The sequence below is a fragment of the Sinocyclocheilus rhinocerous genome, unplaced genomic scaffold (assembly GCF_001515625.1).
Source record: "Sinocyclocheilus rhinocerous isolate Xijiao unplaced genomic scaffold, SAMN03320098_v1.1 scaffold145, whole genome shotgun sequence".
Lineage (NCBI taxonomy): Eukaryota > Metazoa > Chordata > Actinopteri > Cypriniformes > Cyprinidae > Sinocyclocheilus > Sinocyclocheilus rhinocerous.
This window is the reverse complement of record NW_015647014.1, coordinates 147541-160535: the sequence shown is the minus strand read 5'-3', so window position 1 is coordinate 160535 and position 12995 is coordinate 147541. Positions and strand designations below refer to the sequence as shown.

The following is a 12995-nucleotide window of genomic DNA, read 5'->3' as shown; positions in this document are numbered from 1 at the left end:
AAAAAAAAAAAAAAAAACTGTTAAAACTATTAAAACAAAGAAACTGTTACAACGGAGAAGCGGCGAACAAAAAACGCCAGCGTCCTCTCTCGTCCTACACATATTATTGTAAAATGCATCATCTGGGCAGTTTTCACCGAATGTTTTATGAATAGTGCGAATTCAGACAAACTACTTATTTAGCATGCTTTTATTGCAATATTTTATTGCATTATTCATGAATTGCTTTTATTCTACTATATAGTAGGGAAGTAGACATATTCAGATGTGGGGTGACTCTCTGACACAAATGCAGTCCAACCATACTTGTAAGTGTAATCTGTAATTTAGGGCTAATTTAGTGTAATTTAGAGCTCTTTGAGTAAAAATTATCAAACAGCTTAAGTTTGTGAATAAAAGTCAAAAATAGCAGTCTAAGGAAACACAACAGCAGATTCATGTCATGGAGATTAGAAATGCAAATGGCTGTGCATTCATGTATGAGCATCCATTCATTTATAGATAGCCATAAAATATGTGGGTATGTGCGTAATCTACTGTGATCTTAGAAAACAACAAGACATGTATAATATATTTGTTCATTTTGCTGCATGCAGTGCTGATTTGCAGCACTTATTTGTGTGATAATTTTTATTATTCTACCTGAATAAAAGCAAAACCCAGAAGCTGTTGTACTGTAATGAGGGAAGAAAGAAAACAAGATTCATGGAGGTCATTCTTTACCTATGTGTTCTCCACAAGAGTCACAGTATTCTGCATAAAGTGACTCAAAGCAGTTGCAGCAGTGAGGATGTCCCTCACGCATGATGTAACGCTGACCTCCTAGTGGGGCCTCACACTCATAACAGCAGAAATGTATCATGTGCCAGTGCTGCCCCTCTGCTTCTGTGCACTCATCTGCAAAAATAATCTACAAAAAGATACAAATTAAGTAAGGCGTTTTATATTCTGAAGCAAGGCTTCTGGGTACTGGCTTGTCAAAGGTAACCTACAGGAAATGTGTAGGCATGCTAACGGGATCAAGGTTGATTTCAGCCAGTGAACAGATGCTTGTACTTTACACTGTTGGCTTACCTCATCACATGCTGAGCAACGTGGCTTGAGTAGTTCAGCATGGTGGCGGCCACAGTAGATCTTGCCATCAAGGTAGAAGTAGATGAGATCTACCAATAACTCAGAACACACACAGCACACGAAACAGCGAGGGTGCCAACACAGGCCATGGCCAACCCGTGAGGCAAACACTGCAATGTCACCACCGTTGATCTGGTCTCCACACTGTGTGAGAAGGACATGATGTAATTTGGCAGCCTCTCTGCGTAACATGCAATGTTTAATCATTACTGAAAAATATACTGAAACATTTTTACTACATCTAGGGTTTGCATGGCTATTAATTTTTACTAATCCTGTTCACTAGTCCAGAAAAGTAATTCACTGGTCGATCAGTCAATGTTTAACTTTACTGGTGGTGGCCACATAGTGACTATCAGTGACATGACGAGGGTTAGAAACGGAAGCTTGCATCTCCACTAAAAGATGAATACTGTTTTCATTGTCATAAATGTGTGCCAGGTTAGGGTAAGGTATATGTGGTGTTATTTAGTACTCGTATATGTACCTGTTCACATATAGCTCCAGTTACAGTGAGGGGTAGAGTTCGGACAGTGCCTCTGCCTAGATTGTCTCGCTTTCGCTGGTTACTGAAGATCTTTAATTCCCGCTTTCCTTCTTCATCCAGTGAGGTACAGTAATGAACCTGACATCAGTACACATCATCAGTAATAAGAATCATCAAGGATCAACTACTGCAAATTTTTACTTGATGAGACTCATTCAGTGGTGTTATAAAATGCTGATGAACACACACCTGTGACTGCACATTCAATATTAATACTTGGCAATCATAAACCGCTATGAATGAAGTTATGAATGAACTATATTTCATGGCACAGGAAATATTTCATTAGATTAATATTATTAATAAAATTGCATATATACATATATATATATATTTTTTTTTTTAATTTCTCCTTCACTTTGCCTAAGAATGCCCCTTACTTGTGGTAAAATCACTACCATACTGCCTCAAATGGCTTTTTGTTTTATGAAATAGAAATTTACGACTAGGAGTGCATGTTCTCTCGTCAGAGGCTTTGCTCTGATACCCGCGGTTCCAGAGTTTTGCAGCAAGGGAGGAAAATGGCCGGTCACCCATAGAGCGTAGACGAGTTGAGGGAGCAGTCAAAAGGCCAGAATCAGAGGAACAGAGAACACGCCTAGCAGAGTAAACAGTCAGAATTTCTGATAGATAATAAGATGCCAAACCATACAAGGCCTTATACGTAAGCATGATAATTTTAAAGTCAATACGAAACCTAACAGGGAGCCAGTGTAGGGATTCCAAAATTGGAGTGATGTGCTCCCTAGTTCTGGTCCCTGTCAGGATTCTAGCAGCTGAGTTTTGGACATACTGCAGTTTATTTAGGGTAGTTTTTGAGACACTTGCAAGCAAAGCATTGCAGTAATCGATGCAGGAAAAAACAAATGTATTGATCAGTTTTTCAGCCACAGTAAAGGACAGCGTGGGGCGTATTTGTGCAATATTTCTGAGATGAAAAAATGATGCTTTAACAGTGTTCTGAACATGGGGGTCAAATGTTAAATGAGCGTCAAATATCACCCCCTGTCACGATTCGCTGCTGGAAGGAACAATGAAGACGTGGATAACATAAACGGTATTTAATGAGAGAATCACAGGGGTAAATCCACAACAGGAACAGGAGTAAACACACATGATCCAACAAGTAGACCCGACAAACACAGACTGAACAGACTGTGGCTTAAATACACAGGATAATGAGGGAATTGGGAGGAACACAGGTGAACAGAATGACTAATTAAGAGACAACGAGGACAGGAACAGGAATGACCAAATAAGGGCACATGAGGGAGAAACTGGGTCACGGGGAGCACATGGGGAGCAAAACACAACAAAGACAGTCCAATCCTGACATTTCGCCCCCCTGCCGGATGGCGCGTCCTCGCGCCGTAGAACCAACAGAGGGAGGGACAGGTGGGAATTGGGAGGAGGCTCAGGAGGAGGACGGACACCCGGAAGGGGGCCGGCAAACAGAGTCCAAGGAGGTGATGACGGAGGGAGGAGCCAAGGAAATAGGAGGAGACAGGGTGGATCAGACGGAGGAAGGAGCCAGGGAGATGACAGGAGGGACTTGGAGCATGCGGCGCCAGGTGGGACCCAGGCCACAGCCATAATGTCGACCCACGGTTGAGCCGACTGAGGGAGGAGCCATGGAGGAGGAAGGGCTGACGACTCCAGGGGGCCAACCGACTGCGGCGGAGCAGTTGGCAGAGGAGCCCGAGGTGGAAATGGAGAACCGATGAGCCAGGATGACAAGGAGGATCCGGAGGGCCAAGGCGGCACAGATGGCGCTGGCGACCGAGGCGGAGGCGGGGATACGGAAGGCCGCGGTGGAGCTGGAGCGACAGAGGACTGAGGAAGAGCCGGAGGGACGAAGGGACGAGGCGCAGTTGGAGGAGTGGAGTCCCGAGGCAACGGATGGTCGACAAAACTGGGTCACAGGGAGCACATGGGGAGCAAAACACAACAAAGACAGTCCAATCCTGACACCCCCAAGGTCTTTAATTTTGTTTGAAATTCCAAGACGGAACCATCTACAGTAAGTGTTAAATGTCCAGCTTTACGTAGTTGGTGGGTTGAGCCAATACGCATAACCTCCGTCTTATCACTGTTAAGGCAAAGAAAATGTTAAGACATCCATATTTTTATCTCAGAGATGCAATGTTCCAGGAAAGCAACAGCTGGATAGTCACCCGGTTTTGAGCAAATGTACACCTGGGTGTCATCTGCATAGTAGTGATAGTTAAGACCAAGAGATCTAAGGAGATCATACAGGGAAAATATACATACAGAAGAGTAATGGACTCAGAAGTGATCCCTGGGGTACCCCAAATTTGACTGAGCCAATTTTAGACTTGGATCCACCCATGGAGACAAACTGCCTGCGGTCTAAGAAATAAGACTTGAACCAGTTTAATGCAGTCTCTGTAATACCAAACACAGATTCCATCCGAGAGAGTAAAAGAGAATGATCAACCGTGTCAAAGGCTGCGCTGAGATCAAGAAGAATCAAAATTGACAGGCAGCCAGAGTCTGCAGCAAGTAACAAGTCATTAGTAACCTTGAAAGATGCTGGCACAACACCAAAGCCCAGGGAGTCATTAACAATACTCAACACGACAGTGCCTACAACATGCTTTAACCTGTTAACCTGCACCCCCCATTTGTGGTACTCACAGCTGAAAATGACCTACATAATTAAAATTGTAACAGTTCCTGACTTCACTGTGCTACACACACAATTTTGGTGTCTTTGGAAAGAAGACCCTTTGGGTTTTACTATCCATCATCCAGAGTTGATAATGCTCAAAAAGATAAAAAGTTATAGACACTGAAGTGCCTTGAAAAAATTGTATTAAAAAAAAACAATTATTTCATATAAAAATACATGGAATCAGTCCTGGAGCAATTCAGAAAAGTATTGGGTTGAAAGTCACATGTCTCATGAGTTTATATTTCAAATCTGAAGAAGATACCATGAAAAATGAGATTCCTGCAACCATTTTTCTGAGACTATGTTCACACTGATAGCTGCTTATACAGTCAGTAATCACATGCTGATGGCCGATCATACAGATGGTAATCATACAGATGGCCGGCCATATAGTCAATAATCACACTCTAATGGCCATTCATATAGACCGCATTCACACTGATAGCTGCTTATACAGTCAGTAATCACATGCTGATGGCCGATCATACAGATGGTAATCATACAGATGGCCGGCCATATAGTCAATAATCACACTCTAATGGCCATTCATATAGACCGCATTCACACTGATAGCTGTCATACAGACAGCAATCACACGCTGATGTGCGGTCATACAGATGGTAATCATGCATATACAGCCACATTCCCCACAAAACACACACACAAAAATGTTTTTTATTATGCATGTTTTGATGTGTACTGCTTACACAAATTTAGCAAATACATTCTTTATAAGCTTTCCATTGAAGAACAGCGATCTATCGTCGATGCTTGAGGCTTAGACCTTCAGAATGATGTATAGTTTGTCAAGATTAATTATGTCCCTTTTCATTTAATCTATTCATAAACATTGACACGTGCAAACAAAGAGCGTTCAGTGCGCCGGCATCCAGGTGCGGGTTAACAGGTTAACATGCAAAACATGCTTTAAATAAACATTTCGGTACAGGATCAACTATGGAGGTGGCAGCCCTCATCTCAGAACTTCTTTGCCCAGAGAAATGAAATCAAGTGTGGAGAAATTTGAAAGAGGGGCTCCAGAGAATTGAATGGTATTGAGAGCAAGATCAGCCGAAACAGAAGTAATACTCATACAACTTTGAGCCTTATCGATCTTAGATTCCTTGATTTTTTCAGTTCTATCACAGAGATTAGCCGTAATGGGTACGCTGGAAGAACTGTTGCCTTTCAGGATTTTGTTAATGACATGAAACAATTGTCTGGGATTACTTTGATTATTTACAATTATCTGTGAGAAGTACCGAGACCTGACAGATGCAATCTCTACCATATCTTCATTTAAGTGGTCCTTCCATGCTAGGTGATGAACATTCAGGCCAGAGAGACGCCACCTATGCTCCATCTTATGGCAAGCTGCCTTCTTGGAGCGCAGCTCATCATTGTACCAAGGAGCAGAGCGTACATAGGACACATATCTAGATTTCCTAGGTGCAAAAGAGTCCAAAGAATTTAACACAGAGACTTTGTCCTCCAGGGAGTCAGACCAGTGGGGGTAAGTTCATTAAACAGAAGTCAATCAGACTGGCTGTGCCAAGTTTCCGTTAAGCACAACAAATCAAGTTCATTTTCCACAATGAAATCCGATAAGATGAGAGACTTATTGTTTACTGAACGTGCATTAAAAAGTGCCGATTTCACCTGAGGCAGGGCTGTAGAGGATAGTGACGACTGCTCTATGCATTGAAGCGCTGACAAGTTATTCAAATCATCGACAACACACACCAATCGATGATTTTTGTGCTGAAATGATGGCACCAAGATGTTATCCGATGAGGAGTGAGTAAACCTGCGCCTTGATGTGCAGTGTATATATCGTGGAGGTCGCAGAATACCGTCATTACGGCACAGTTCATATCTGTCGTTAGATAGATAATAATTCCTCTTTAGGTTCAGTAGATTGCGAGCAGTGTACATTAAGGCCATGAAGAGGTAATCCTCAGAAGCAGAAGTTTTGTTGCCGTATAATTCCTGATCCCAGCAGTAGAAGTGATTCCTGCAGATATAACTCACTAATAAAAACAGTAGTCCACTAATTAAAATGCTGTTCCGCATTACGCTGAAGAGGGAAATAACCGAGCACTTTCTAAAGCTCCAAAAAGTCACTGCACTGGATCGCAGAAATGTTAAAATAAATAAAACAGGAGAAATTAGTGGCAGCCAAACGTGCCAGCATTCCCCTTCAACCGGAAATTGTGTTTCAGAAAACATCCCTCGTGCTCCTGAGGGCTGCTTGTGGGTAAATCTCTGGTACAGAATCCTAGTTCTCTTGATAGTTGCAGGTTGATCATGGCGTTACTCCTCTCACTCCCAAGTGATATTGCTTACTCTGCTCCCTGATGACCGTGCCGGGTTTTTTGGCTTCAAGAAGCCTTTTGGAGTACACCATTTTACCTGAGGTAGTGTGATGGTACTTTTTTCTTTCTGAAGGTCTATTATTGAGTACTCGCTCTGAGGAGCCTAATCATGTGCATCTATGGCTCTGTGTCCTGACTTGCTCTCATGGTGGAGCTGGCATTGCTTCCCTTGATCCTAAGGTGGTGCAAGAGCCTGCCGCTACCACAAGCCTCTTCACCAGGCTCCTTTCGAGCCTAGCTGCACCTCTCCCTCATATACTGAGATGAGTGATTGAGAGTGAGTTCTCCTATCAATCTGGGAGTCAAGAACTTCACTCCCGGAGCCCCGTGCGCAGTTATATCAGGTTGAGAGGCCTCCTTTCTGCCGCCCTGTTAGGCTGCCTTTTTGGTTGAGCTTGGTAGTGCTCCCCTCACTGCAGGAGGGTTACCTATGAGCCTGCCACTCCCACGCTGAGCATGTGAGTTCTACTCTCAATCTGAGAGTCAAGGACTCCACTCCTGGTGATCCATGCGCAAGTCATAACATTTTGTAAGGCCAACTTTTGCCTCCTTGGTGGGCTGTTTTCATTGTTGATCTTGGCAGTGTTCCCCTAACTGCGGGAGGGTCATCTATGAGCCTGCTATTCCCGGATGGATCATGTTCTCCTCTTGACCTGAGAGCCAAGAACTCTAAAGAACTCCCTGGGGCTCCATGAGGCAACAATACCAGGTAGATTAGGCCTCTCCTAGCTGGCCTCCCAGATGGTTGCCTCTGTGCTCATTACAGGGTCACTTATGAGCATGCTGCTTCATGGAGCTCCCATCATGTGACTGCCCATATGGTTGAGTTTGCTGTGCGACCCTCAATTGGAGGGTCTCCTATTAGTATGGCACTCCTGCAGCCCCATCATGCGCCACTCTCACTCTTAAAGTTGAGTACTATGCTCCCTTGAGCCTGTGAAGCAGTCATACCAGGTTGCTAGGCCTTCCTTTTGGCCCCCTGATGGACTGTAAGCGACAGTTCCCCCTCTGTGGCTTGGTGGGTCACCTTGACCATGTTAGGCAAGGCAAGGCAAGGCAAGTTTATTGTTCAATGAAGTCCTTCTTAAGGAGTTCTGACTGCTCTTTCCGAATGTTACGCTAAGGAGTTGTGTTATGCACAAGGGTCGAGTATGTGAGTCCTCCTCTTAATCTAAGAGTCGACTACTCTGCTTCCTGGTAAGTGCACATTCTATGCATTCTATGCATCAGACCCCGGTTCTCACCTTGGGCCCCACTCTAGATGTGTATCTTCAGTGATGCCATGACAGATGTTTCCCGCTTAGACTGGGCTGCCAGATATGGCTGCCAGTTCAAGGGATCTAGGGAAAAGATCCTATGAGAAGTCTCCATCTCGAATACAGTAGGTTCCTTGCAAGTTCCTTGCAATTTCCCTTACATTCGTCACTTTCAGAGACTCTGCCTCTGGCAGACAGGTCAATTGGCTACACTGTAGCCTCCCTGGTAGAATTAGAGGTTGATGTATGAAGTCCCCCTATGTGACAGGCCAGGGTCTGGTAATATGGCCTAGACGCTCGGCCATATCCCCTTAAAGGAATCACATTGTTATATGATTCCAAGCCTTTAAGTTCTGCCCTGGGACAGGTTGTTCAGCCCTTAACAGGTAAGTTATTTGGATATGTTGCTCGGGCCTTTGACTGAAAGAGATAGTGTCACTGACAGCCACCGATACATCTGGGGGGTGGCTCCGATGATTACACTGTGGAGTTGGTGCTTAGTGCTTGCCTCAGGAAATATGGCATGCACTCCCCTCAGCATGGCAGTGTGGATATTCCATTCCCTATAGGGACCACTAGAGGATGCAGTTCGAGTTCCCTCGAAAATGAAAGTCTCAGTTTACCATGGCTCCCTGAGAATGGAACGAGACACTGCAATCTCTTTTCTTGGCAAGCCTCGGATGCGAGCTTCAGACAAAGAAGTGGATGACGTATTCTTCCAGCGCCATTTTATACTGTGGTCGCACAGGTAGTGATGTCACAGGCTGTCGTCTGGCCAATGTTATTGTCGTGTTTATGTGCTTCAGACACCGGTCACGCTGAAGTTTTTACCCCAAATACCATGTATTTACATATTCTTCCTTCTGTAAAACTGCTAATTTAATTACCTTCAACGAAACTGAAAACATTAATAAGACAGTTGTCTCAATATATAGTAAATAATTTTATTTGCTACATTAAATTGCTTGATAAATCTACAACATTAATAAATAAATAATATATCAAAGTAGTGTAGAATTTTCTTGACACAATCGTGTCAAGAATGTAACAAATTTCCACATGCATAGTCAAAGCAGTTGTTAAGGACAGTGCTGTTTTTTTTGTGCATTCTAAAGGTTTAAAGGAGAATAAAGTGAAATGCGCATGTTTAGCCCTGTTGTACTCTATATTGTAATTTGTATTTCTTGAAAACAAACTGAATACCATATCCTGTTGCCATGATTCATTGCAGGGTCTGAAATAATTGAGTATACCGTAATTCTAGTGCATAGGTCTTTAACCCTGGTCCTGGAGACCCACCTGCTAAGTGTAGTTTTAACCTGCTCTAAAGCTGAAGAGCATGATTTGCTGGTTTAGGCATGTTTTATTAAGGCTGGTGCTAAACTCTGCAGGACAGTGGGTCTCCAGGAGCAGGGCTGAAGACCTCTGGTCTAGTGTTAAAATGTATAGAGACAAGTTGAACTCAAGATGATATCAAAACACATAACTATGTGTCTAGGACTAAACCAGCTGTAGGTGTTTAGATATCTGCTGTAATTATCCATTTTTGTATTAAAAACTTTGAGCCATGACCATACTAACAGACCTCATTGTCATGTGGTGGCAGTTGTTGAAGGAGTTGCTTGATCCGATGCTTTTCACCAATGCTGTTGACATAAGGAACCTTATCCTCTGGGAAAAAGCTGTAATACTGATGAACCTGTGTTAACACAAACATAAATAGTCAGAGATAAACTGATCAAATAATTCATATAAACAGCGAGGAACAATATCAAAGTTTGTCATAATAAAGACTACAGACATTGTGTATATAGGGGAAGATGGGGGAAATGCCCCCCTTAAGAACAATGTGGATTTACTTTTAAACTGTAACATATTTACATATAAGTTTAGCATGTGCAGAAAAATGATGGATCAGCCACTGTAAAAAAAATATTATATAATAAAAATATATAAAGGTATATGAGTTGTTGTGTCTCTGATCCATTTAGTTTTGGAGCATGCCTTGGTTTGTTTCTTTGGTTACATATAATTTGAAAATGCTTCTCGATAAGTTCTCCTTGTATATACACTCTCATTATATTTTTATTTTTTTCCTGCCAGTTATTATTGTCTTGATGTTTGTGGTTAATGCTCAGTTTCTCTTGAGAATGAATTAATCCTTGTGTATTAATAAACATTATTTTTTTCTCCTATGTTGTGTGATTACTACAGTATAACCACAGAGCCTGTGACAGAATAACCAGCCTTAAAAAATATGGGTATACAAGTAGGGCTGCCCCCTAATAGTCAACTAATTGTTAGTCGACCAGAAGAAGTTTGGTCGACCAAAATTTTAATCAGTCGCTTAGTTGCATTAAAAAAAATTAAAATAAATAAATAAATCCACAGGCGAAGTCACGCAGTTCATGATGGACAGATCGTTAACGGCTGGTATATGTGGTAATACAGTACATCAGGCAGGACGTCCAAACGCTTGCCTATCATTCATCGACCTCAAATATGGCTTATCAGCTGAAATATGTAAGTATTAGCAACTTTACATGGCTGCTCAATCTAATGTTAACCTTTTACTGTCAACCAAGAGGAAGAGGAAGCAAATGTCACTGTGCACATTCTCACAGCTGAAAATCAGGATTTACTGGAAGTGCGGCTCAGACCGATCAGTGTTTGACATCAAAGTACCTCGAGAGCGTTTCGAAAGCATAACCGTCTGTATGGTACTTTGATGTCATACACCGATCGGTCTGCAGATGCAAACAAAGCCAAAACCTAGATATTTTTGGCAATATAGAAATCCTGGCCAGGACGCGTCCTGGGAAAATGGCACGTATGGTCACCCTAGCTATTGTGTCTGTGTGGAGGTTTCTGCCGTCTCGGTCTGTGAACTTGAGCGTGAAACTCCGTGTATATCTTTGCCTTATAGACATTAAAATATATATATAGAGAGAGAGAAATGTCTACTCTCAAATGAACCAATTCAAATGGAAAACAAATATTCTCAGATTATGTAATCCGTATGAAACAAGGTGCATCACTACTGCGGAGATGATGAGTCAGTGTCGCCAAGCTCATCTCTTAAACCGAGAACAAAGAAAGCACTAGTTTATCAAATTATTAAAATGTTAATGCAGTCTCCTTACTGTTTTTCACCGACACATTACTTCTGCCGGTGTGCTGTGGCAAGCTTTATGCGTGTGCTTCAGCGCTTATGGCTATGTAGGCAATTAAAGGCTCATTATAATGATTTAAACAGTTTATTAATAAAAATGCGATTACTTGACTAATGCTTCAAATGAATGACTACTAGTCGACCAGAAAAATCCTTAGTCGAGGGCAGCCCTATATACAAGTAGTTCTGCTCTGTTTGGAGCAAAAAGGACAAACCCTCAAGAACCACACAAGGAACTTTTTAGATCTGGCATTCCTCACTCACTTCCCAGTTTGCTCGCTTTGTGTTTTTACTATGCTAGCCTGAGCGAGTGATCTAAGGCACGCCTGCCCAGAGATGGTCCTCGGGGGAGTTTCGCCACATTTGTGGAGTGGGTGCTGGTGAACAATGTATCTCCATTCACTGCTCCATTCACAGAGTGAATGCCTGAGCCTAGCGCAGACAGAAAGCCCCAGTCTGCCATGATGCATGAGCCTGAAAAGAGGACCGAGTCAACTAGCGCCCCAGAGCCCAAGTTCCATTTTGCTTCTGACCAGGTGCACAAGCCGTCAACGTCGCCTATCCCCGAGGGAGTAGAATTCGCAGGTATGGAAAGGAGTCCCGCCCACACTCCCACTGCTGAGGGTGAGCTGAAGCTGGCCTCTGCAGTATTTACTGTTTTTTTCCTGACTGCCATCATGAAATCACCTGTTCTGCTGCTGACCTTTCCAACATGAAATCTCCTGTTTCTCCACTGGTTCCATCCAGAACAAAATCTCCTATTTCTCCACAGATCCCTCCCAGCCTCTCTCTCCCAAGAGAGATCTAAAAACCATTGTCCTTAGTCACTCTGGCTCCACCGCTATCTTCCGAGTTCCCGCTTCCTCCTTGGTCCCATAGGCTGTCTGTTCCACTGTGGACCTCCAGGCCTTTAATATTAACATGAAATGACAAAATGAAAAATATAATAGCCATACATCAAAAGCGATAATATATGGTCAAGAGAAAATAGTGCCATCTATTGTCAAGAGAAAAAGATGGGAGATCATCTTAACCCACTAAAAAAGGTGGTCTAATGACTGTTGCATTAACCACTTAAAAGTTGTGTGTAAAATCAAGGGGACTTGATCAATGTGTTGGTCTTCAGGTCAGTCATTACACAACTTCATGTAATTTTAATTTTTTTTAAATTTGGCAAAGATGCATCAGTGTCATTTAAAATGGTGGTCATGGCTTAATATGTAATACTAAACAAAATCAGATGAAAATTGTATGGAATGTGCTTTTGCATTCTCTTGTCTATACTAGGGGTGTCGAAATGAATCGTTTCTTCGATGCATCGCGATGCAGACAAGGACGATTCGGTATCGGTTCAGTAATAGACCATAACCGATTATAACGTACTGACGCTTTTCTGACGTCATTTGTCGCATACGTGCTTTGTCGCGGTACATTAGGCACGTTCGGCTTGAAGCGCCGCTGCGCAGAATGATCAGTGTATGACATCAAGTACCGCGAGAGCGACAAGAGAGCAGACGGATCCTTATGCTTCGCAGTTGATGTCATACACTCATCCTGCTCAGCACTGCTTCAAATCGAACGTGCCTAATGGCGGAGGGAGGCGAGACGCGAATGCGAGTAATTAAAAATGCTCCAACTACATTAAAAGCCGACATCTAGGCACATTTCGGCTTTTATGAACAACCTGAGCACGACCTGGAGAAGAAACACGCTGTGTGTAAATCATGTCATGCACAATGAAATATGTTGGGGGTAGGGATGGGCAAATGAAGCCTCGTGAAGCACTGAGGCTTTCCTCTGACTGTTTCGGGAAAAG

General features: G+C 42.9%; 1 protein-coding gene across 1 annotated transcript in view; it reads right to left on the bottom strand.

The window, feature by feature from the left end:
• LOC107708258 (prickle-like protein 2) overlaps positions 1 to 12083 on the bottom strand; it is a 28421-nt gene extending 16338 nt beyond the window's left edge. Inside the window, exons 1-2 of the mRNA XM_016512446.1 lie at positions 11867 to 12083; positions 9593 to 9706 (exon numbers count right to left, since the gene is read on the bottom strand). Coding sequence (XP_016367932.1) covers positions 9593 to 9706; positions 11867 to 11893 — 141 coding nt within the window. The 5' untranslated portion in view covers positions 11894 to 12083. The remainder of the gene's footprint in view (positions 1 to 9592; positions 9707 to 11866) is intronic.
• Positions 12084 to 12995: the final 912 nt, after the last annotated feature.